This window comes from Aspergillus flavus, chromosome 2, assembly GCF_009017415.1.
Source record: "Aspergillus flavus chromosome 2, complete sequence".
Lineage (NCBI taxonomy): Eukaryota > Fungi > Ascomycota > Eurotiomycetes > Eurotiales > Aspergillaceae > Aspergillus > Aspergillus flavus.
This window is the reverse complement of record NC_092409.1, coordinates 4,762,037-4,782,805: the sequence shown is the minus strand read 5'-3', so window position 1 is coordinate 4,782,805 and position 20,769 is coordinate 4,762,037. Positions and strand designations below refer to the sequence as shown.

At 48.8% G+C, this 20,769-nt stretch overlaps 8 protein-coding genes and 1 non-coding gene across 9 annotated transcripts; 6 read left to right on the top strand and 3 right to left on the bottom strand.

Annotated features, from left to right (window-relative positions):
- Nucleotides 1-147: 147 nt before the first annotated feature.
- On the bottom strand, nucleotides 148-1,575 carry F9C07_2223 (putative C2H2 finger domain protein; the record flags this gene model as incomplete). Its single annotated transcript, XM_041290131.1, has 3 exons — nucleotides 148-915; nucleotides 978-1,354; nucleotides 1,413-1,575. 3 exons carry the CDS (start codon nucleotides 1,573-1,575, stop codon nucleotides 148-150), a joined length of 1,308 nt encoding a protein of 435 aa, XP_041143362.1.
- Nucleotides 1,576-2,077: 502 nt separating this feature from the next.
- On the top strand, nucleotides 2,078-2,151 carry F9C07_t18. Its single transcript has one exon. It is a non-coding gene; the product is annotated as a tRNA-Asn (tRNA).
- A 2,475-nt stretch (nucleotides 2,152-4,626) lies between these two features.
- On the top strand, nucleotides 4,627-5,931 carry F9C07_2226376 (mannosylphosphorylation protein; the record flags this gene model as incomplete). Its single annotated transcript, XM_041290140.1, has 8 exons — nucleotides 4,627-4,795; nucleotides 4,847-4,856; nucleotides 4,919-4,942; nucleotides 5,001-5,145; nucleotides 5,201-5,512; nucleotides 5,566-5,693; nucleotides 5,754-5,795; nucleotides 5,850-5,931. 8 exons carry the CDS (start codon nucleotides 4,627-4,629, stop codon nucleotides 5,929-5,931), a joined length of 912 nt encoding a protein of 303 aa, XP_041143361.1.
- A 1,240-nt stretch (nucleotides 5,932-7,171) lies between these two features.
- F9C07_2278033 (putative C6 transcription factor) lies at nucleotides 7,172-10,313 on the top strand. The gene is made up of 2 exons (XM_041290139.2): nucleotides 7,172-7,864; nucleotides 7,938-10,313. Exons 1-2 carry the CDS (start codon nucleotides 7,322-7,324, stop codon nucleotides 9,801-9,803), a joined length of 2,409 nt encoding a protein of 802 aa, XP_041143360.1. The 5' UTR covers nucleotides 7,172-7,321; the 3' UTR covers nucleotides 9,804-10,313.
- An 87-nt stretch (nucleotides 10,314-10,400) lies between these two features.
- On the top strand, nucleotides 10,401-11,415 carry F9C07_2226 (putative oligosaccharyl transferase subunit Dad1). The gene is made up of 3 exons (XM_041284919.2): nucleotides 10,401-10,675; nucleotides 10,841-11,007; nucleotides 11,111-11,415. The coding sequence occupies exons 1-3, from the start codon at nucleotides 10,442-10,444 to the stop codon at nucleotides 11,175-11,177; spliced, it is 468 nt and encodes a 155-aa protein (XP_041143359.2). The 5' UTR covers nucleotides 10,401-10,441; the 3' UTR covers nucleotides 11,178-11,415.
- A 103-nt stretch (nucleotides 11,416-11,518) lies between these two features.
- Nucleotides 11,519-14,312, bottom strand: F9C07_2227 (pre-mRNA-splicing factor ATP-dependent RNA helicase prp16; the record flags this gene model as incomplete). The annotated part of the gene is made up of 2 exons (XM_041290130.1): nucleotides 11,519-11,869; nucleotides 11,925-14,312. The coding sequence occupies 2 exons, from the start codon at nucleotides 14,310-14,312 to the stop codon at nucleotides 11,519-11,521; spliced, it is 2,739 nt and encodes a 912-aa protein (XP_041143358.1).
- Nucleotides 14,313-14,795: 483 nt separating this feature from the next.
- Nucleotides 14,796-15,333, top strand: F9C07_2228 (putative prefoldin subunit 2; the record flags this gene model as incomplete). Its single annotated transcript, XM_041284927.1, has 3 exons — nucleotides 14,796-14,835; nucleotides 14,898-14,988; nucleotides 15,084-15,333. 3 exons carry the CDS (start codon nucleotides 14,796-14,798, stop codon nucleotides 15,331-15,333), a joined length of 381 nt encoding a protein of 126 aa, XP_041143357.1.
- A 2,570-nt stretch (nucleotides 15,334-17,903) lies between these two features.
- F9C07_2229 (uncharacterized protein) lies at nucleotides 17,904-18,158 on the bottom strand (the record flags this gene model as incomplete). The annotated part of the gene is made up of 1 exon (XM_071509838.1): nucleotides 17,904-18,158. A coding segment is annotated over one exon (255 nt), but the record flags the coding sequence as incomplete, so codon positions are not given.
- On the top strand, nucleotides 18,055-20,702 carry F9C07_1303273 (histone-fold-containing protein). Its single transcript, XM_041290138.2, has 5 exons — nucleotides 18,055-18,649; nucleotides 18,952-19,304; nucleotides 19,660-19,770; nucleotides 19,837-19,964; nucleotides 20,058-20,702. Exons 2-5 carry the CDS (start codon nucleotides 19,148-19,150, stop codon nucleotides 20,307-20,309), a joined length of 648 nt encoding a protein of 215 aa, XP_041143356.1. The 5' UTR covers nucleotides 18,055-18,649; nucleotides 18,952-19,147; the 3' UTR covers nucleotides 20,310-20,702.
- Nucleotides 20,703-20,769: the final 67 nt, after the last annotated feature.

Sequence of the window (20,769 nt, the reverse complement as noted above, 5' to 3'; positions counted from 1 at the left end):
ATTTTGACATGCAATCGAACTTAGCTGGATTTTTTGTGGTCCATCCCTGTCCGTTGACCTCGCGAGTCTTTTGCGCTCCATCGTGCCGAACATCGAGACAGTCGGTTATCTCCTGTCGCCAACCATTCTAGTTCTTCGGTAGGGAAACTAATCCGTCGCGTCGAATACGGTATCCGGGCCCCGTTCGGCCCCCGTTACGGCCGCAGGAACTTGTTCTTGGAGCGCCGTTTCCCCTAAACGATCGGGAACGATTGCGTACCTGGGCAACTTCGCCATCTTTTCCTCCGGACTGGTCTCATTGTCAGAATACACCAATCTTGACTGCTTCGATTTGTCCTTCTTGGTGGGCTTCTCTTCTGTGGGAGGGGCAGCGCTTGCGGCTGCTTGGTCTGCTTCTTTGGCAGCACCGGAGATGAGGTCGTCAATAGACGATGAGATCGGTGTGGCTTCGGCTCCTGGGGGCTTCTCGCCGTTGGCAGCTGCAACAGGTGCACCGGTGGCCGGAACCGGATGGCCCATGTGCATTTGCTGTAGCTGATAGGCATTGACCTGTGGAGCACCCACGGCAGGCCTTTGAGGGAGACCGGGAGCGGCTGGCAAGCTCCCAGATCGTGGCGCGAATGCGGTAGCATGTGGAGGTGTGTTGGTTTGAGGGGTTGGTTGCTGTGGCTGTTGTGGAGGGAAAGGCGGTGGTGTTCCGTAAGCTGCGCCGGTCTGACCGGGCGTGCCCTGGAATGATTGCGGGGAATATCCCGCTGGAGTATACTGCGCACTAGGAGGGAATTGCGATTGTCCGCCAGGTGAGAAATTCTGGTAGACCGGACTTGCCGTTTGTTGATAGGGAGAGCCCGCACCACCATACGGTTGAGGATATGTGTACTGTGAGTTTGGAGCGGCTGTCGAGGGTGATTGGCTCTGCATCGCCAACGTTAGCGTCAAAGAACTTTGAACTGACGAATTTACTACATCAAACTTACAAAGGCACCTGCATTCTGTGTTTGTCCTGCACCAACAGGCGTCACGTCACCGCTGCTTCCACCAGTCATAGCCTCGGCCTTTTTGGCTTTATGTTCTGCCAGTCGCTTTTTCAGATCCGATACGTTTTCGAGCTTCGGTCTCTTCGCTGGCTGTCCGCCAGCACCTGCGCCAGGAGGAGGGTTACCAGTCTGGGCTTGTCGCTCCGCCTCGGCTTGGTGGAACTGTGTTACGACCCGCTGGTTGTGAGACTGGATGATATCTTCGGGGACACCTTCCATGCCGAAGATCTCAACATCCAGACTTTGCCGATTGGGAAGCGCATTATCAACAGCCGACAACTGTTCCTTATGTACTTGACTCATATGTACCGACAATCCTGTTCGCACGGTGTTAGAATCGGTCCATCAAAGTAGAACAAAGACATCGCGACCCACCTCCAGCAGTGTTCAGCCTTCTCCCACACCTCTCACATTTAAAATGTTTTGCCTTTTGATGCGATATGAGGATTTTGAGGTCATCGAAATCACGTTCGCAGTAGTAGCACCAAGGACGAGCTAAGAGCTCATCCAGGGTCGGACCACGTCTCTTCTTTCCCATGGTGGCTGTGGCTTTTGAGGTCGATTTACGCTTAAGCTAGAGCGAATGCGATGTCCGATTGACGATGATGGTGGATGCGCTGCCGGGGAAGGTCGACGCGTTTGCGACCAGGCGCCGGTAGTGGAACAACTGTCGTGCCTTGAGGTGAGGCTTGCCTCGTCACGTGCAGAGCAGATTTATCTGGGTGTTCCTTCCTGTGACGTATCCAATACTAGCGCATTACTTCGATGGTGTTCACGTGATATAATTGCCATCTTGGACACACGACAGTTCTGCAAATGAGTATTCCAAGGATTATTGTTCTATGGGTCTGATGGTTTGATTGAGAGCAGCATTTATCAACTAGCAATTCTTGAATATGCATTCAAATAGCGGGCAAGAAAGACTACGTGTATCAGGAATCACCCCTGCTCACCTCTGCTCACATTGATACGCTTGAATTATTGAGGTCAAACATTGATGGCTTATATTGCAACCTTGAGCTGAGGCATTCAACAAGATCGTCTCGGTGGCGCAATTGGTTAGCGCGTCTGACTGTTAATCAGGAGGTTGTGAGTTCGATCCTCACCTGGGACGACCCAATATCTTTTTTGGACCATCTTTCTCGATATCTGGTATTATCACTTGTACCTTTTGTCAATTCCTTTTGTTTTTTTGGTCTTCTACGACAATGTGCTACGCTACATGCAGTTTTGCCGTTCCCAGAAAATGTGCTGTCGGGATCTAGCGCTCGTTGAAACCATGGATAGGGTATTCGCACTGCCATGTATCATCGAAACCCCAAGCCATACATTGGTCAACCGGGATGCAAGGCTCATCATACCACTTTCAGTCTCAAAGACACCAGCCTTTTGCTGCAGTGTGATATATATCTTTTTATACGTATCCTAGAAGGTTGTTGTCCGGGGAATTAATCAAGAGAATACTGCTGCAGTATGGCACAATCGGCGGTACTACTAGTAGACAGAGATCGAACAGGGGCTGGCTAAATTAAGGCACTCCCGGTAGCTTGGGCATGGCTCAACACACCGTATCTGCAGTATGGGTATAGGCCTCTCTAGGTACAGGAATAAGAGGGCACGGTACTGACTGGCCGGAAATGACGTCGACGATGTAAGGGGCCAAGACTTGCGGGGGTATAGTTATACAATACTATGTACGTATCGATTGTAGAATTGATACCCTACTGAGATTCCATAGGGAGTCCTTCCAACCCGTCGGATATCAGAACCGACGAATTCCGAGTGCAACGTTGGTGCAACTCCACGGTGACGAGGGAGACGGGTGGGTACATGTAGGGGGACCGGATAATATGCGACGGATATATAGCCTGGGGTATATTTTCTTGCGGCTACATCCATGCTAAGACCCCCGGGGTACAGAGTACTGGAGTATATATGGCATTCAAGGTCAGACATGCGGGTCCTATCTCGAACATCATGCCCCCAAATACACAGTGGCATTCGTGGTGTCTACTCGGAGTAATAAAATCGATCTGCACTGTACGAAATGCCGCCATTATCATTGTACACATAGAATAAAAAGGCTACATAAAATAGATAGCTAGCCAATCAACATCGTGTATAGGGAGCAGGACTCGACATTCCGTGCAGAACCATGGAGTTGTCTCGCAGTAGACATGCTGACGTCAATACACAACCCCGACGGTCTTCAACTGGCAGCATGTTCGAATCCTTCCACTGGATTAATTTCCTTGGCAATGCTGCATTGGAGGGGGATTGAAGTTCACGTTGCGTTGCTGCCTATGCTATGGGTCTCGATGCTGGATACGTATACCGCCACGTCTCTAGAAAAGGGGAAGCAATTGCGCGATAGGGGCTAATTATGAACCTTTGTTAAATACAATCACTATCGTTATCGAGTCTGGCCTTGTGCTTTTTTTCCCTCGTTTTCCCCATCGTTCTTTTTCTTCGGGTGTTCCGGTTCCTGTTTTAGGGCTCTGTTTACCTAGTGGGGTCTTGAGTCTCCACACTTCGTAACTATACATAGTAAAAGAGGAACATACTACACAATGTTGCACAGGGATGTGGGCATATCGGTGCGCAGACAGACATGAACTTCCTTTCTCGGTGTCTTTTTCTTCGTGTAGAAGAATAGAATAGGGGGCCGAGGACTGGCGATACAATACGGGAGACCTATGTTGCACCCCAATCACTGGCTAATCTGGTGTTGGAGAAAGCGGGATTACTACGCGACCATGACGCGGCCTCATCCCCATCACTTCCCCTTCAGCCAATGCCACTAAAATATTCGAGATCTCTCGCGGTATCTGTGCAGATAAGGGCCTGGTACTGGTGGAATTACCGCGACAAGGAGGATTGTAGAAGCCGGTGCATGTTGTGGGCAGTGCTTTGGGGGTGGGATGCCTTGAATTCCAAGTAAATTTTTATGAGAAACTATGTTATGCACGGAAGTACGGAATATCAAAATAATAATAATAATAGTAAAGCAGTAGCGGCTCTGAGTGGCCCGATCAAAGTCACTAATCTACAGCGCCAAGGTCCACAGGGCTTTCCATGGCAGCAGCAACAAAGTGTTCTTAGTTTTAAGGCTAGGCCATAGCCTTGCCACCATTTCGGCAAGTAACTGAGCACGCGACTGGAACTTACTTGACTGAGATAAAATCCAATTTACCCGCTGATCTCGCATTCCAGATCCCCTTCATATATGCTGGACGGTCCCAATTTCTTCCGTGATTGACAATATTTCTTCCGACCCCCCTTTGTGACCAAACGATATTCTATACTTCAATTCGCTCGCTTTTACATTGATTTCGCCGATCTCGACCTAGATCCCCCCGGGCGCATATCGGATTTCTGACGGACTTCCGTCCTTCCCGCGCCAGCAACCCCGGCCTACCTTATAATCGCCCTGTGCCACCGGGTACCACCTTGGTTATGCAGGCTTGTTCGTCATTGAACTAAATTAGGAAAGGAGGAAAACAAAATCATCATAAAGTTTCAGAAAAGCAATTATCGAAAAAGGAGAGAAATTGGAGGAAACTTTGAGACACAACTCGTTCTCTACGCAATGTGGATTTCCACATCCCGATGGCTTCCTTGTCTCTACGGGCTCGTGTTCGCCGTGGGTGCATTATCCGTCTCTGACACCGAACCCGATTTCAGAAGTGTAAGGACAAAGTTTGTCAAGGACTATAGCGGCACAGGTCCAAGTGAACCGGCGACAGAGAAATACTTCCGTAAGTGTTGCCTATCCAAGAAATTCTGAGCGACTGCTAACCTGTTATTAGAGGAGTCTAGGTAAGCTTGCGACGTCATCGATTTCGCTTCTCTAAGTTTTCGAATCTAACTTGTTCGACAAGTTTCAACTATCACTATGATGGAAGGTATGCTTTTGCGCCCTCTGTTCCGGGTTGCGCACGTACTAAGTCCTGTCATTTGTAGGTTCGCCGATGAAGAGCTTTCGGAGGAAGAGACGCTGCCACACCTATCACAACTCATTCGAACATACCTGTCAACCATGGACGATCTGGGTGCTGAAACGTGGATAATGCACGGAACTCTTCTGGCGTGGTGGTGGAACCAAAAGGTAGCGTGAGACTATTGAGATATAACCACACACGGCGTTTCCTAACGGTGGCTAGATCTTTCCATGGGACAATGATCTCGACGTCCAGATTTCGGAGCCGACCATTCATTTCCTTGATGAGTATTATAATATGACTGAGCACCATTTCGATATTCCAGGCGTCGAGGGCGGGCGAACCTATCTACTCGAGATCAACCCGAACTACGTTTTCCGTTCCATCGAAGACAAAAAGAATGTGATTGATGCACGGTGGATTGATACCTCATCGGGACTGTTTATCGATATTACCGCAGTGCGTCCGGACGATGCCAAGAGAAAAAAGGGTGATACCGGAGCCTTAATGTGCAAAGACAAACATCATTTCGATGTAAGTAGCTTGCGCTCAGGGTTGTACGCCCGTATGGCTGACTCTTGTTCAAGGAAAATGATATATTCCCGCTCCGGAATAGTCACTTTGAAGACTTCCCCGTTAAGATTCCCTTCGAATATGTCAAGCTTCTTGAAGATGAATATGGATCCAAGGCCTTAACCGCCACGGATTTCCAAGAGTATGTTTGCGACATTTTCTTTATGATTATCTTGTTGGTCAACTGACATCCACCTCGTAGTCACCATTTCAATGAAGAAACTCTAGTTTGGGATCCAGTTTCGTAAGTCGCAGATGGTAACGTGCTTGGTGGAACTCATGCTTATACTGTGTGCAGGAAACGAAAGCGGTCGCTGCGACGACGAGGCGCCGTCGCTTTTCCCGTTCGAACGACACCTCTCAAATATAAGATGACATGATTTCGCCAACGCCCCCAAAAAAAATCTTACTTTTATATTCGCCCGACGAGCTATATACCTCCACTCGATTTACCTTGTAATCATGACGACGTGAGCTAGCATTGGATTCGGCAAGAGTCCCCTTTTCATATTTCCGGCGTTTCTACTATTTAGGGTTGTGCATTCTTCCGGCATGGGTTGCACTTGGCGTTTGGTTCTTATAGCACATATTTGGCTATACTTGCTTCTTATCGAAGATTCCCGCGAATGCGCTTTATAGACGTGGATATCCTGAGGCTTGGTACACACATGCTCTCGAGCCTCATTGTATGGGTTTGTATCGATATGGTTGGTTAATGGATGTACATGATATGTGTATATATGTGGTATTGGATAAATACAACATTTTCTATGGTGTGTCTGGCGGTCGACATGAGTGTCCGCGACCACCTTTGAACATTGGTTTTCTCTACCACCAATTCTCGAGTCGAAAACTCTATCAATAGAGCAGCAAACATTCTAGGCCAGCTACTAGTATTGTCCCAAGCTTGAGTTGTCCCGCAATACGAACGGACAAATCATGTCAAGCTTATGGATGTCCGTCTAAGCCTTGTCTTGGTGAACCTAAACTCTCGTGGCTTCACCTTACTGGGGGCCAATACGGGATTGCCCGGTACGAAGACGTTTGACTCATGAAGGTAATACTAGTCGAGCCGATAATAGGAGTTCCACATCCGATTAAATTTCGATCAGATAAGAAACGGGGGGATCTGCTGACCTGCACCTCAGGGCTCAGGCTGCCATAATTTTAGCTTCATGGGCGGAGATGACGTCAGGGGCATTCGTATAATTAGGTTGGAGCAACGTATCCTGTATATTGTCTACTTCCTCTCGTCTCTGATATAGAATGTCTTCTATCAGTGTCAATTGAGATGATAGTACAGTACAAGTAGTAGCTATTTCAGACACGATCTGATACGTCATTAGTATGTACTTTTAAGTTGGATTTCTTTGTTTGAGATTAAACCCTGGAACATCTGGTAATAATACGGTAACTAGCGATACACGCTCGAAACCCTGAAGGATGTTGCAGATTAGTAATTTCACCAGGTGTCCCAACCAATGAGATCAGCCAAGATCCTACCGTTCGGCCTGGACGGTGGGCAGTGGAGCCAATGAAAGGGACGAGAGACCTCACGCAAGCTCCACTATGAGTCGAAGACTGAAGATCCCGTCTCACTTGCTTCTGGATAAGCCATACCTTCGCATCGTATCTTTTTATTTATAATTTTTTTTCGTCGCGACTTATGCGTGGTGCTCCTCCTCCTATATTATATCCCCTAGGTTCTCCCACCCGGCCGAGAATGTCACAGCTGGTGGATGTTTTCTCTGCTATACCCACTTCTCCGCCATGTCGTTCCCGCCTGCTGAATCCACACAATCTGCGAATCATTCCCACTATGGCTCAGATCCCCTCCTAAGAACAAGCCCTCAGGCGATCTCTCATGCTTCGCAGGACAATGGCCAGCGTAGCTGTATAACCTGTCGGAGGAGGAAAGTCCGCTGCAACAAAAAATGCCCGTGTGTCAACTGTGTGAAGGCGGGCATTGAGTGTGTCTTCCCTCCGCCAGGGCGGGCACCGCGCAAGTCGAAACGGCCCCATGATGCGGAACTTCTATTGCGACTGAAGCGCCTAGAGGGTGTAATTGAGCACCTCAGTGAGAAAAATGCGTCTCACTCAACAGTGCCTTCTCCGACGCAACAGCGCAGTGGGTCCGCTCCCACAGCTGAATGCCCTGGAAGCGCCGAACCCCAAAGTGCAGAGCCCGATGGGTGTCCATTTGACCCGAAGCGAAAGCCGCGAAACTTGGAGCATGAGTTTGGAAGATTGGTTATCGAAGAAGGTCGGAGTCGATACGTCAGCAACCGGCTTTGGGCAAGCTTGGGAGACGAGGTAGGCTTGTACCCTTGGTTTAACCATGTCTACTCGTTTCACTTCAGCGTACTCAATACTAACTTGGCATTAGATTGAAGAGCTTCAGGACCTGTTGGACCCTTCATCGTCTGAGGATGAAGATCATCCCTCCCCGGCGTCTTCTTCGACTCATTCAACGAACCACGATGGGTTCCTGTTTGGATTCTACTCGCTTTCACATTCACTTCGTAGCTTCCATCCCCCACCAATGAAAGTGCCCTTGCTTTGGCAGGCCTATTTGGAGAATGTGGATCCATTGTTACCCATTGTTCATAAGCCGTCGGCTAAGCAATTATTTACGAACGCCACTGACCATCCCGACTCGCTGGACAAAAACTCCGAAGCTTTGTTACTCTCGATGTATTTCGTAACGATAGTAAGTTTGACACCGGAACAATGCCTTACTCTGCTAGGAGAAGAGCGCGACACTGCCGTGAGTCGATATCGGTTCGCTGTCGAACAGGCACTTTCTAAGGCGAACCTTTTAAATACTCAAAGCCTGATGCTCCTGCAAGCTGCTGTGATTTTTCTGGTTGCGGTACGCCGAGAAGATGATACCAAATTTGTTTGGTCTATGACTTCTCTCGTCATCCGACTGGCCCAAGGCCTAGGACTGCACCGAGATGGAACGAACTTTGGTCTCAAACCCTTTGAGACGGAGATGCGGCGACGATTGTGGTGGCATATCGGACTGCTGGACATTCGGTCATCCGAGGATCATGGCACCGAGACTCAAATTACCGAAAGAATGTACGATACGCGGCTTCCATTGAATATCAATGATGATGACATCTACCCTGAGATGCAGGAGCCACCTGAAGAGAGGAATAGTTTTACCGAAATGAGTTTCAGTCTCATGCGCTTTGAGATCACTGTTGCCCTTCGGCGGGTGAGCTATACATGTCCAAATACTAATATTCCAGGACCTCAACAGCCCTCCCCTGAGAAATGCGGCAACTTGATCCAAATCGTGAACAAGCGTATCGAGGAAAGGTATATCCAACATTGCGATATGAACGTTCCGATCCAATGGGTCACTGCGACAGTTGCTCGCCTTATCCTGACAAAGTTGTGGCTGGTGGTCCACCATCCGATGACAAGGCCATATCAGGGGATAAACTTGACCAACTCTTCCCGCGAAAGTCTCTTTCTTACTTCGGTTGAGGTAGCTGAATTTGCATGTTTGTTAACGTCCGATAAGAACACACAGAAATGGGACTGGATGTTTGCAATTAATATGCAGTGGCATGCGATTGCCTTCGTCTTGGCCGAACTCTGTGTGCGTCCCATAAATCCTCTGACTGAGCGGGCTTGGTCCGCCGTGAGCACACTCTATGGGAGATGGTTGCAGACAGCAAAACATAAAAAAGGCATGCTCTGGCGGCCGCTCGCCCGGCTGATGAAACGAGCAGCCGATCACCGAGCTAAGCTACAGCAACAGATGCATACTCAGCCTGGGCCCGGCCCGGCCACGTCTTCCAGTACTGCATCTCTCAGCATTCCTGAAGGGCCGAAGATTATGGATCCCCCAGTTTTGCCACGCATCCCAGATTTCCAGTTTTCACCCAGCACCTTGCCTGTTACTACATCGAGTAACCCATCATTGGGTGACATCGATTTCAGAAAAGGAGGACCAATGGGAGTGATGAGTGACTTGTTCCCTGAGGTGGACTGGCTTTCTTTGCCGACGCCTGGAGATTCTCTTGGTCAGCAACCGGCTGCCAATCCGGCGCCAGCGATTAGTATTCCCGAGGGAACTACTCTGCCACCTGAGTTCCAACAAGATTCGTCTAACTTGCAGCTCAACTGGGACGAATGGGATCAAGTGATGCGCGATTTTCAGATGGACATGCAAGATGTACAGCCCACAAATCCTATGGGCAACATCCCAAACAATGTTTCGGGCTGGTTTACCTGATGAATAGACACCTAATGTTACCGGGCCTGGGTGTGCCTCATTGATGCCTCGACTGTGACCCTGGCGGTCACTCTTACGTTCTATCCTCCTCAGGTGCAGGTTGACAAAAAGTCTGGTTTGCATGATGGTTATCTATACCAGCTCTCACCTCTTTAACTCCTGTAATGCGAATGCCTCTCACCTCTACCTCTTGGCTTGGTTCACGTCATGAAAAAACTCTCCAATCATAATGATATACGATCTACGATGTACGACTGCGTGGTGCTCTGTCCAGTTGATCTGGGTTTAGGGGGTTACACGCTCTATGACATAGTGGCCCGCAGTCTATGATTCCCTGTATTATAGTGCAATGTATAGTATGCCACATTGAACCCATGGGCTAAAAAAATGATACCTATACTTTCCAATAACAAATAGCCACCTATCTTCAATAAAGAAAATAAAGATACACTTATCCTCCCGATCATTGCAACGTCTTACGTAGTACGCGTCTCGGACTATAAATCACGTGATCTGAAACCGGAACCAATGCCGCGGCCACAGTGTACAGTATTGTACACAGTAGCTTCATCAGCGACCCCCAGCAACGCCATCAGTCCGCTCCTCGCGCGAGAAACATACACACCACCAACGCCGCCATGCCTGTGAAACGCACCACCGCCGCCACGGCGACTCCCACCGGGACCAAATCCCTCTCCTCCGGCCCCAAGACCCTCACGGCCAACTCCTCCGTCTCCGACATCATCCACACCGTCTGGCAGCAGTACCTGGCGACCACGCCGCAACGAACAATGCTCCTGGATGTCTTCATGGCATTCCTGGTTCTTGTCGGTGGTATCCAATTCGTCTACTGTGTTGTTGCGGGCAACTATGTACGTTTGATATATTCTACTTTTCCCTCAGACTACGATATACTACATACATACATACATCATTGCTACCGGTGTCTTGACTATTTCCGATGGGCCATTGATATACAATCGTTATTATTGGAATAAGGAGATAAAGATGATATGCTAATCGATAATCCAAAACAGCCCTTCAATGCCTTCCTAAGCGGCTTCTGTGCTGCTGTCGGTCAGTTCGTCCTCACGGCTAGCTTGCGTATGCAGACGAGTTCCTCTCCTTCCCAGGGTTCCGGTAAGACGCCTTCGAAGGGAAAGGATGGGAAGAGTGTTGATAAGGGTGGGGTTTCGCATGAGAGGTGAGTTGAGTCATTTTACTTCTTTCCTTTTCTGTCTTTATCTGGTTCTTGGTTTTGGTCCTGGTTGTGTTGGGTATGTATGCTGACGTTGGGTGCTGGGTAGGGCGTTTGCGGATTATATCTTTGGGAGTTTGATCTTGCATTTCTTCTGTATTAATTTTATTAACTGATTGATTGAATGGGCTTTTGGTATGGGGTTGTGGTGGTTGGTGGTTGTGAAGGGATTTAGTTAGTTTCCCTGGTGGATTCTTTGTGTTTATTATGGTTTGTTAGGGTTAGATTAGATGGGGAATCCATTGATGTGGTTGGTTCCCTTTTCTTTCTTTCTTTTTCGATAGGTGTTTGGTTGGGTGTTTGGGTGTGGAGTGAGAAGCTATTGATGCAATCTCCATAACGCCTTTTGTATTTTATACCGTCCAGTCCGTAACCGACTCATGCAATGCCTAATCAGGGTATATAGTAGTAGTGTAGTCTATGCGTATACTGTACAGTCCATGCAAGTTGCAACCTTCTAAAATGCTCGTCCGGGTCGTCTCTTCACCTGTGGTTTCTTGACCACGCTGCCACCACCACCAGAGCCATTCCGCGATGTGGACGATGCTGTGACACCGCCAACCTTTTTGCCGGTGATGACTGGACGTCGCACGGCAGAACCCCCCACCTCGACTTCTTTCTTCCGTCTTGATGGGTCGTTCCGCTCGATTTCTCTCTGCTTCTCTGCTGCAGCCCGTTCACGGTCTGCGGCGATCTGAGTCTCGATCTCCATGCGGCGATTGAATTCAAGTTCTGTTACGCGGCGTTCCCGCTGCGAGTATCCTTTTTCTTTGACAGAGTAGAAGACGCCTCCGAGTTCAGCGAGCCACTAGTACAGATATTAGTTTCACGCTTTTGAAACGGGGGATTGGATAGCAACTTACGTGAGGATCCACGGCAGTGACAGTGGACATGTACTCCTTGCTGGTTAAAATCAATTCATGGTAGACCACATACTCGGGCACATATCCCAGACCGTACAGCGCGCTGGTTGGATGCAACTGCATGGTCACACTGGTCCGCAGATTGATGAACTCGCCGATACCCTTCACCTTCGCAGCTTGATGGTAGAATCCAGAGCAAATGCATTTACGGATCACATCCCAGTCTGTTCCGCAGCTGACGAGCGGCATCTTCTGCACGGTCATGATGTCATGAAGTTGTTCGCGGACTTCCTTGGCTCGCCGCAGGGCCTTCGAGTGAAGAAAATGTTTGATACACCAGCCATCTGAATAGCCATTGGTTCTCCATTGGGTATAAACATGGAGCAGCGTCAAGTGGTCTGATTCGGGGACGAAGAATTTCTCACGGGCTGCATCCGACTCTTCCATGCGCTCTTTGGGACGGTAGAAGACACTCGGCACAGACAACATAGATACAATGGTCAGCATTTCCTCACTGCACTCGTAGTTCTCGGCGGCCGTTATGAGAAGCTTGGCGAGCGGTGGGTCCATGGGGAATGGTGTCATCTGACGTCCCAACGGCGTGAGATCACCGAGGTTATCCAGCGCACCCAAAGACCAGAGCTCGAAGAGTGACGTTGAGATGGTTTCCTGTGGCGGCGGATCCATGAAGTCGAAGTCTAAAAGGTCCTTGACCCCAAGAGACTTGAGAAGAAGAACCGTGTTGGACAAGCTGGTACGCTGGATTTCAGGTATAGTCTGTATATACAACTCATTCTTGTATGCCACCTCGGTGTAGAGACGGTAAGCTTTGCCAGGCCCTGTCCGTCCCGCACGCCCGGAACGCTGGTTGGCATTGGCCTGTGAGATCGGCGTGATCTGCAGTGTATCCATACCCATTCGGGGATTGTAGACTTTCAGCTTCGAGAAACCGGCGTCAACGACATACATGATACCGTCCACCGTCAAGCTGGTTTCAGCAATGTTCGTGGCAACGATCACCTTCCGTACGCCTGGGGCCGCTTTTTCGAAAATCTTCGCCTGTTGTTCTGCCGGCATTTGACTGTAAATGGGTAATATGCTAAGCTTCGGTGGGTCATTCAACAACTTCAACCGCTCATCGACTAACTCGCAAGTCGCCTCGATATCCTCTTGGCCCGTCATGAAGACAAGGATATCGCCGGGACCTTGAGAAACGTGGATGGCCAAGACCTGCTTGACCGCACTATCGACGTAATCCTCACAGGGTGTACGGGAGAAGTGGACATCTACCGGGAATGTCCTTCCAGGGATAATAAACTCTGGGGCACCACCAAAGAATCTTGAAAAGCGTTCTGCATTCATCGTGGCTGAGGTGACGATCAACTTCAGGTCCCTTCTCCGAGCTAATACCTTTTTCAGAAGCCCCATCAGCACGTCGGTATTCAGAGCTCTTTCGTGTGCCTCATCCATGATGATGCATGAATATTTGTCGAGGTCAGGTTGGGCTAGCGACTCTCGTAGTAGAACACCATCGGTCATATACTTGATGACCGTCTGATCGGTCGTACAGTCTTCAAATCGAATAGCATAACCGACCAGGTCACCCAAATCGACCTCCATTTCCTCACTAACACGCTTTGCGACACTCATGGCCGCCACTCGACGAGGCTGTGTGCAACCGATCATGCCGAACTTCGAATAGCCGTCTTCGTGTAGGAACTGCGTCAATTGGGTTGTTTTTCCCGAACCTGTCTCACCAACAACCACAATCACCTGGTTATCCCGTATGACTCGTAATAAGTCTTCTCTCACGGCGAAAGCCGGCAAGTATTCTCTCTGTTCGCGAAGCGTCTTGCTCTTGCTAAATGAACTCTGACCACCCTCATCTTTCTTCAAATGCTTTGCAAACTTATTACCATGTTTGTATGTTTCCTCCACAGGTAGCGCGACAGCACTGTCACCTTCGTCTTCCTTGACCCCCATCAGATTCCCAAGTGCCGTTCCCGCCATTGTCGTCGCCTCTTGCGCTTGTTTCTGTCGCTCTCTCTGTTGACGACGCTCCCGCACGACCTTGCTTCCTTTCCGACTGAATACAGCCATATCACTCTGCGGATCACGTACGGCTGAAATGGGCTCCAGCTGCTTGGTAAAGATCGTGCGGCCATCGAGGAAAGGCGGGCGGAGGTCATGGACGAGCAAGTGTACACGAGTACCCTCATCATCTTCGGGCATGAAATCCCCATCGAAGTCTCGTCGTTGGGCGACTCCAGATGTGAGCATTCGGTTCGTTTCCCAGTTGTCGATGTCTTTGCGCTTCGCGTCGCGAAGCGGTGGCGGTAGGTTGGAGCTTTTCAGCCGTTTGGCTGGGGGCATGTCGTTGCTTGCCATTGTGAAGATGTAACTCGATGTCGAGTTATAACAATATTTACCGAATTGAGGGGCCCCGAAAGGTGTCGAAAATTTCGCAAAGGGCCGCCGGTTGCCTGCCCGAAGCCCTGTGGTGAGGTTGAAGCGGAAGAGATGATTGATAGGAAACAATTGATTATCGCCGATAAACGAACAAATTATGCAAACAGATGCGTAGTGTCACGTGCTATCAGTAACCACATTGAGGGGGTCAAGCTCAGTGGAAAAGAAAAATGATATCACACACTAGATTCACGTAAAATGTAGTTGGCAACTTCTGCGTATCATTAGTGTAGAGATATTGTCTCTGTGGTGGTCTCAATCTGGCTTAGTTTGGTGGTACCCCATAGTATAGTGGGATCTTCGCGGACAAGAACACTGCGCGAAACATCAACTCCGATATCAAACGCCCCGCCCCGCAACTCCAGCTTTGCAACAACGCGCTGTTACGACTCGCAGACAAAAATGGCCAGCCAACAGCAAGTAAACCCTAAGAGGCAACAGGGTATGCTTATCAATTTTCTATGACTGCGAGAGTACGAGAGATTCGAAGCTAATGCGGCGCAGAGCTCCAGCTCCAATACTCGAATTACAAAAACACACTGCAACAGATGGCGCAGAAGATTGGAGATATTGAGCAGGAAGCTGAGGAACATAAGTGAGTCTACCTGGCTATTTTTCTTCGAATACATCGGCGAACTATAGATAGTTTAGAATTGTCTAATAATATTGACATTTGACGTTTACATCTAGGCTTGTCATCGAGACACTCGAACCCCTCCCTGAAGAGAGAAAGTGTTTCCGCATGGTGAATGGTGTTCTGGTTGAGCGGACAATCAAAGACGTCCTACCCACGTTGAAGACCAACTCCGATGGCCTGAAGCAAGTGTTGGAAGAGCTGTTGAAGCAATACAAGTCTAAGCAGACGGAACTGGACAACTGGAAGGTTAGTTTATTTTCGATCGCTGTTCGAGATTTAACAGAGGTCTCCATTGGGGAATGAAGTATGGGGGCTAACCTGTCTTACTATACAGAAAAAGAACAATATCCAAGTCGTACAACCTTGAACCCAATTTGATTTGTATTAGCGATTCGTTATCTCTTTCTACGCCCCTTTCCTAATGTCTGTATTGGTTCATCGGGAAATAGAGGGTGAACAAAATGGCGTTACCAGGAGTCTGAAAAGAAAAAGGTCCGAATGTCTTGACAGGTCTTCGTAGCCTTTGCGCTAGAGCCGCGATGGAAATCACCTACGTCGCGAAACCGGCCACATAGTCCAGTGGTGTGTACGACGCCAGCCTATGGAACTAGGTAGGCGTATGAGAAACGACTGGATATATATGCTTACTCGCTCCTCTGCCTATACCACAGGCAGGAACTGACGCTCGTGGATTGAAATCTGTCATTGTAAACTATTCTTCCTCGGTTTTCTAGATGCTCTAGCAGAGCAAATCAAACCAGCCTTTTCAGTAGACTATCCATCTCTTCTCAACCATTATCGTTGCCCTTATCTGCACCCGGTTGAATGGGCTTTTTATTCCCTGAAAAGATACCTTGGACCTAGCCAATATAGATCCGCGTAACTAGAAAACATTTGCATATCTAAAGCATTGGTGACGATGAGTTCGGATCGGGTCTCTTCCAAAACAACATCTCTTATCAATGCTTACCAGGCCTGTTGTAGCATTCGTTGGTTTTCCTGCTACGCCGAACCCTTTATAGACACCTCGTCGAGCCTTCTCGTTGTCGTCTTGAATTTTATTTTTCCTTCATATCCACCGAGCGGGACTCAATAATACTCATTCTGGCGCAGTCCTCCATCGACGGCGTCTTTTTGTCACATCTCTCGTTGAGCCTTTCGCCATTTTCTCCCAGTAATTCGCGTTCTGATCTAGTTTCCGAGCCTGATAGCTCTTAGAAGCCTTGTATTTTTTTTTTTGCTTTTGAGTCCAAGGTCAAACAGCACGAGTTCCTTTTTTAACCTTACCCTTTCGAGCTTTCGCCTTGTGCACTTTGTTTGCTTTGTTTGTTAGCATAGTGCTCACTTGAGAGGTGCTTGGTCATGAAGAGATGTATGAATACAGCTAGGTTCGTGGATGTAATAGCTCTGGGAAGGAGTGGAATAGGTCCGAGGGAGTCAAATATTGTGTGGGGTTGAAGGGGACAGCAGACGGCAGTACGAGAGTGAGGACACGGATCAGAGACGAGATAGTGAAGTGTTCTCGTAGTGAGAGTTACATACAGACGATGCCCTTGGTTCGGAAGTGCCATGAGAGGTGGCTTGCTTCGAAGTACAGGAATAGTGTAGATTGAGATATTCCTTCTATCGTTCCTCATTATTAGTGCATTGACGGTCTCTGTGTTAGCCTCAAAGTATTATCTCGTCATAATATGAGCTATGCTAGCCTTGGGGTGGCTGGTTTTACTACTTTACGTAGATGCATATGAAGGACTCCATGTTCTGCTCTTCAGAAGCCCACAGAGGCTCAAAACTCTGCAGGGCATCTGTCGAGAAAGGTATCACAAAATACAGCATTCTATCGTTACTTTGCAGAGGGGGGGAGGGGCATATTAGAGATTAAAACAATCCTGTGCAGTGGTCAACCAGACTTGGCTACTGCAAAGATATGACCACTGTCCTGTTGTAAATGAGACAAACAGATCCTCGGAGACATATGCGGCGAGATACAGAGCAATGCGATGTTGATGACGCCACGGCAATAGCGTACTGTTGGGTTTGCATGTAAATGGCAAACAACCACATATCATGTAGTTCGACAGGTATACACTGCCAGCTGTATAGTGTTTGGCGTAGGAGCCAATCATGGGACTGCAGGGAGATAGTGTCAGAAAGTAGGTTGTTTCAGAATGACATGCCGGTCTACCACTCCGGTAAGATCTCGTCTGATCACTTTCTATCCCCCACATTCTGACTGGTTGCTTCATGTCAGCCTCGGCGAACTTGCCGATGAACCTGCATACTCTGGAGTAGAAGGCAGACTGGACGGACAATCCCACATGCCCTTTTTCAGTCCATACATCATGGGTGATGAAGCATGTACAGGTTTCGCGCGGGGACCCTGAGATAGGGCATACATGACCGACTCTTGGGTAGAAAAATGTGATTGATCCACCGGCTCCAGAAACAGTCGATGGATGGATGCCTTGCAACACCACGCTGGTCTTGGGCTGCAGGTGGGTGGCTGGATGCTGCAGGTTTGCCTGATATAAAAATATCCAGGCATACAAGGCCAACTGTTAGTCCACCTTGTCTTTATTCACAAAGTTGTTGTTGATTTGGATGCCTGATCCGGTATTCCATTCGTTTTCTTGCATCGGATGTATGTGATAAGCGGGGCAGACTAGGTAATAGACAGAACCCAAATGACAGACTGAGCCACTAGGAACAGAGGATCCGAGGGTTTGATCTGGTGACAGGAGATACTCTAGTCAACCTAGTACTTTGAGAGAGTATTAAGTACCGCTCTGGTCAAACCAAAACTGGCCAATAAAGACGCTGAAAGCGAGGTTTTCTCAGTAGTATGTACTTTCAAGAAGTAGTAGTATTGGTACTGCTCCACAGATGAACCCGGTGTCATCATACATCACGTGTGTTACGTTTCTAATACACACCCCTCTGCATCCTGGGTGGAGCCATAGCCAAAGAAGAAGATTGATACCGGAGTTCTCTGTATGAGGATGGTATTGATTTCGCAGAGAGAGATGGAATCCTGAGGCCATCCACTTCTTTTGGCCTTGTCCATCTCCCGTCACGGTCACTGTCTCTCTCTCTCTCTCTTCCTCACTCGCAACACTCTCTTTCTGCATCCTTTCTCGTCCTCCCCCTCAGTCAATCTATCACTCGATTTCAATCCGAACCATCATCAAACCATATTTTCTTCCCGTCGGCAATTCTCCATTTCCCCGTTCCTTCGCGGTCTGTGTGGAGGAGAGGATCATTTTCCATAATATCATCCACTCTCATTGGTTTTTAGTATTAGCCAGTGATCGTGCTTGACTGTCAGGAACTCCTGGTTCGCCAATTGATTGCCTGCGCGCATCCCCAGTAATTATCACTGTTATCTACTGGTCCAGAGAACCAACCACACCCTCTCAACCAGCATTCGTGTGGCTCCCTAAAGCAAAATAACCCGATCGCCGAATCGTCCTGGTTCCTTGAACGTTTCCACCCCCCATCTGAGCAACGTGCCACTGTACTGTGACCCACTGGTTACCTTTCGTGTTGCATTACCCGCGTCACGTCCCGCTTTCCCAGATCTCGCCCGTATTGGAGTGGACGTTACCACTTGCTGCAGTTTGTAAGTCTAACTCTTTCCTGACTCGGCCCCAACGACGCCCTGGAGGTTCCAGAAGATCGGTGCGCCATCCTCGTCTCTGGGCATCAAATCAGATTTAGTCCAACCCCCAAAATTACCAAAATACCCCAAAACAGTCATAATAATCCCCCCAAAACAAGCTCTCCTGCCGCGCTTCTCATATGATCATCGTCGAATAACCATCCCGGTGGACCTTAACTTACATACTGCCAGCAGAGCTGTCGCGGAAGCATTGCCAATCCCCCACACGCGCTGACATTTGCTCCTCATCCTTCCCCATTTAGGCTGCTGTGAAGCGAATCCAATCGCTGCCCAGCCAGGTACCCTCTTCCCTTGGCGCAAAGCTATCCTCGCGTTCAGGGCCGAAACTCATCGCGCGCCGCCCGCATCGGTGACGTGGTTTGCCAACAGAGCAAATAGCATCAGTCGTTCCATTCTAAATCCAGGACCCGCTGCGCGCCCTGAAAACAGCTAAAAATCATGTCGTCGACCTCTCCTTCGAAAGAACCTGAAGTGGAACCTGAAGTTCAATCGGGTGAAGAGCAGGAACAAATGGACAAGGAACAACAAGACCAGGCACAGAACCAGGGAGAGTTTGAAGTGAAGGAGCAGGATAGGTGGTTACCCATTGCCAATGGTTAGTTGCGTTCCCCTGCAGCTTCTGATTTGCGCGTACCTTACGGCTTGCCTGCTGGTCAACAGCGGTCTTCCCGACTACATTTGCCCACCGCCCATACAAGTCATATTACAATTTTTTTCCCTTCCTTTTACTTCTCAATTCTTTCCCTTTCTCCCTCATACTCTATTCTCCCTTTTGTCAAAAGTCGTCGTCCTTTGCTCCTATTTATTTTGATTCTCCCCTCTTTGCAGGGCAAGCATGCCTACTCTCCCTTGATGCGCCAATTGAGTCTTTTACTCGATGCGCATCTACGGATATTTTGCGTGCTATCGGAATTGATTGCAACGGGGATGTGCTAACGTATAGTTCAAAGTTGCCCGCATCATGAAATTGGCCCTGCCGGACAATGCCAAGATTGCAAAAGAAGCCAAGGAATGTATGCAAGAATGTGTGAGCGAGTTCATCTCATTCATTACCAGTGAAGGTTAGTATGGCTGTCTTATCAGTTTGCCAGTAAAAATTCGCCGGCGTAACCTGACTGGAGTCACAGCGTCCGAGAAGTGCCAACAGGAAAAGCGCAAAACCGTCAATGGAGAGGACATCCTGTTTGCCATGACCTCGCTGGGTTTTGAAAACTATGCGGAAGCCCTTAAAATCTATTTGTCGAAGTACCGTGAGGTGAGACCTGTGCAACGCTCTGAGTTCCCTGCCCTTCCACCAGCCGTCGGCAGTGTTCTCGGGCAGGATGTACAATGCTGATTAACTTCATAGACCCAATCTGCGAGGGGTGAGCATCAGAACAGGCCAACCAGCAGCGGATACGCCTCTGGCGGACCGGTCGGAGGCGTAAGCTCTGCTCCAGGAGGACGTCCGGCAACCGCGGGAGGATTCCCCGATGCTGCTGATAACACCAACAGCATCATGAATCCAAGCTTAGATCCCACTGAACAAGATCCCTCTGCCTATGGGTACCCGCCCATGGTGGGCCAGCCGCACAATGGAACGGCTGGCGATTCCTATTAATGTCTGTGCACGTGAGATCTGAGGAACCAACAGCTTTTCTCCAGTCAAAGATCGATTGACGTTGCACTCAACGCAGCTTTAGGACTTAGGAAGCCAACCTTGTGTTATTGCCAGGCCCAGATCTTTTAGACCGGGCGAAAGGTCTTTTCTTACCTTTGGAGCGTCTCCCTGTACAGCATCTTAATGACGTCGTACGATGCAATGGGTTATTTATGGGATATTTATGGATTGATTACGAGTACAGAGGTATAAAGAGAGCTGCGAAGGGTCGGCGCGTGTTCTTGTTTTCTTTTTTGGGGGTCAATGCCTATGCGATGTCTTCTTGGACTCAGAACAAGACTTGTACCATTGCTTGTAAAGTGGGCCACTCCAAAACTCCTTTACGTTTTTCTTCTACAGTCATATCCCTCATTTGCGTGCTTGGGCTGGGTGACGTGTCGGGCTCACATCGCTTCGACTC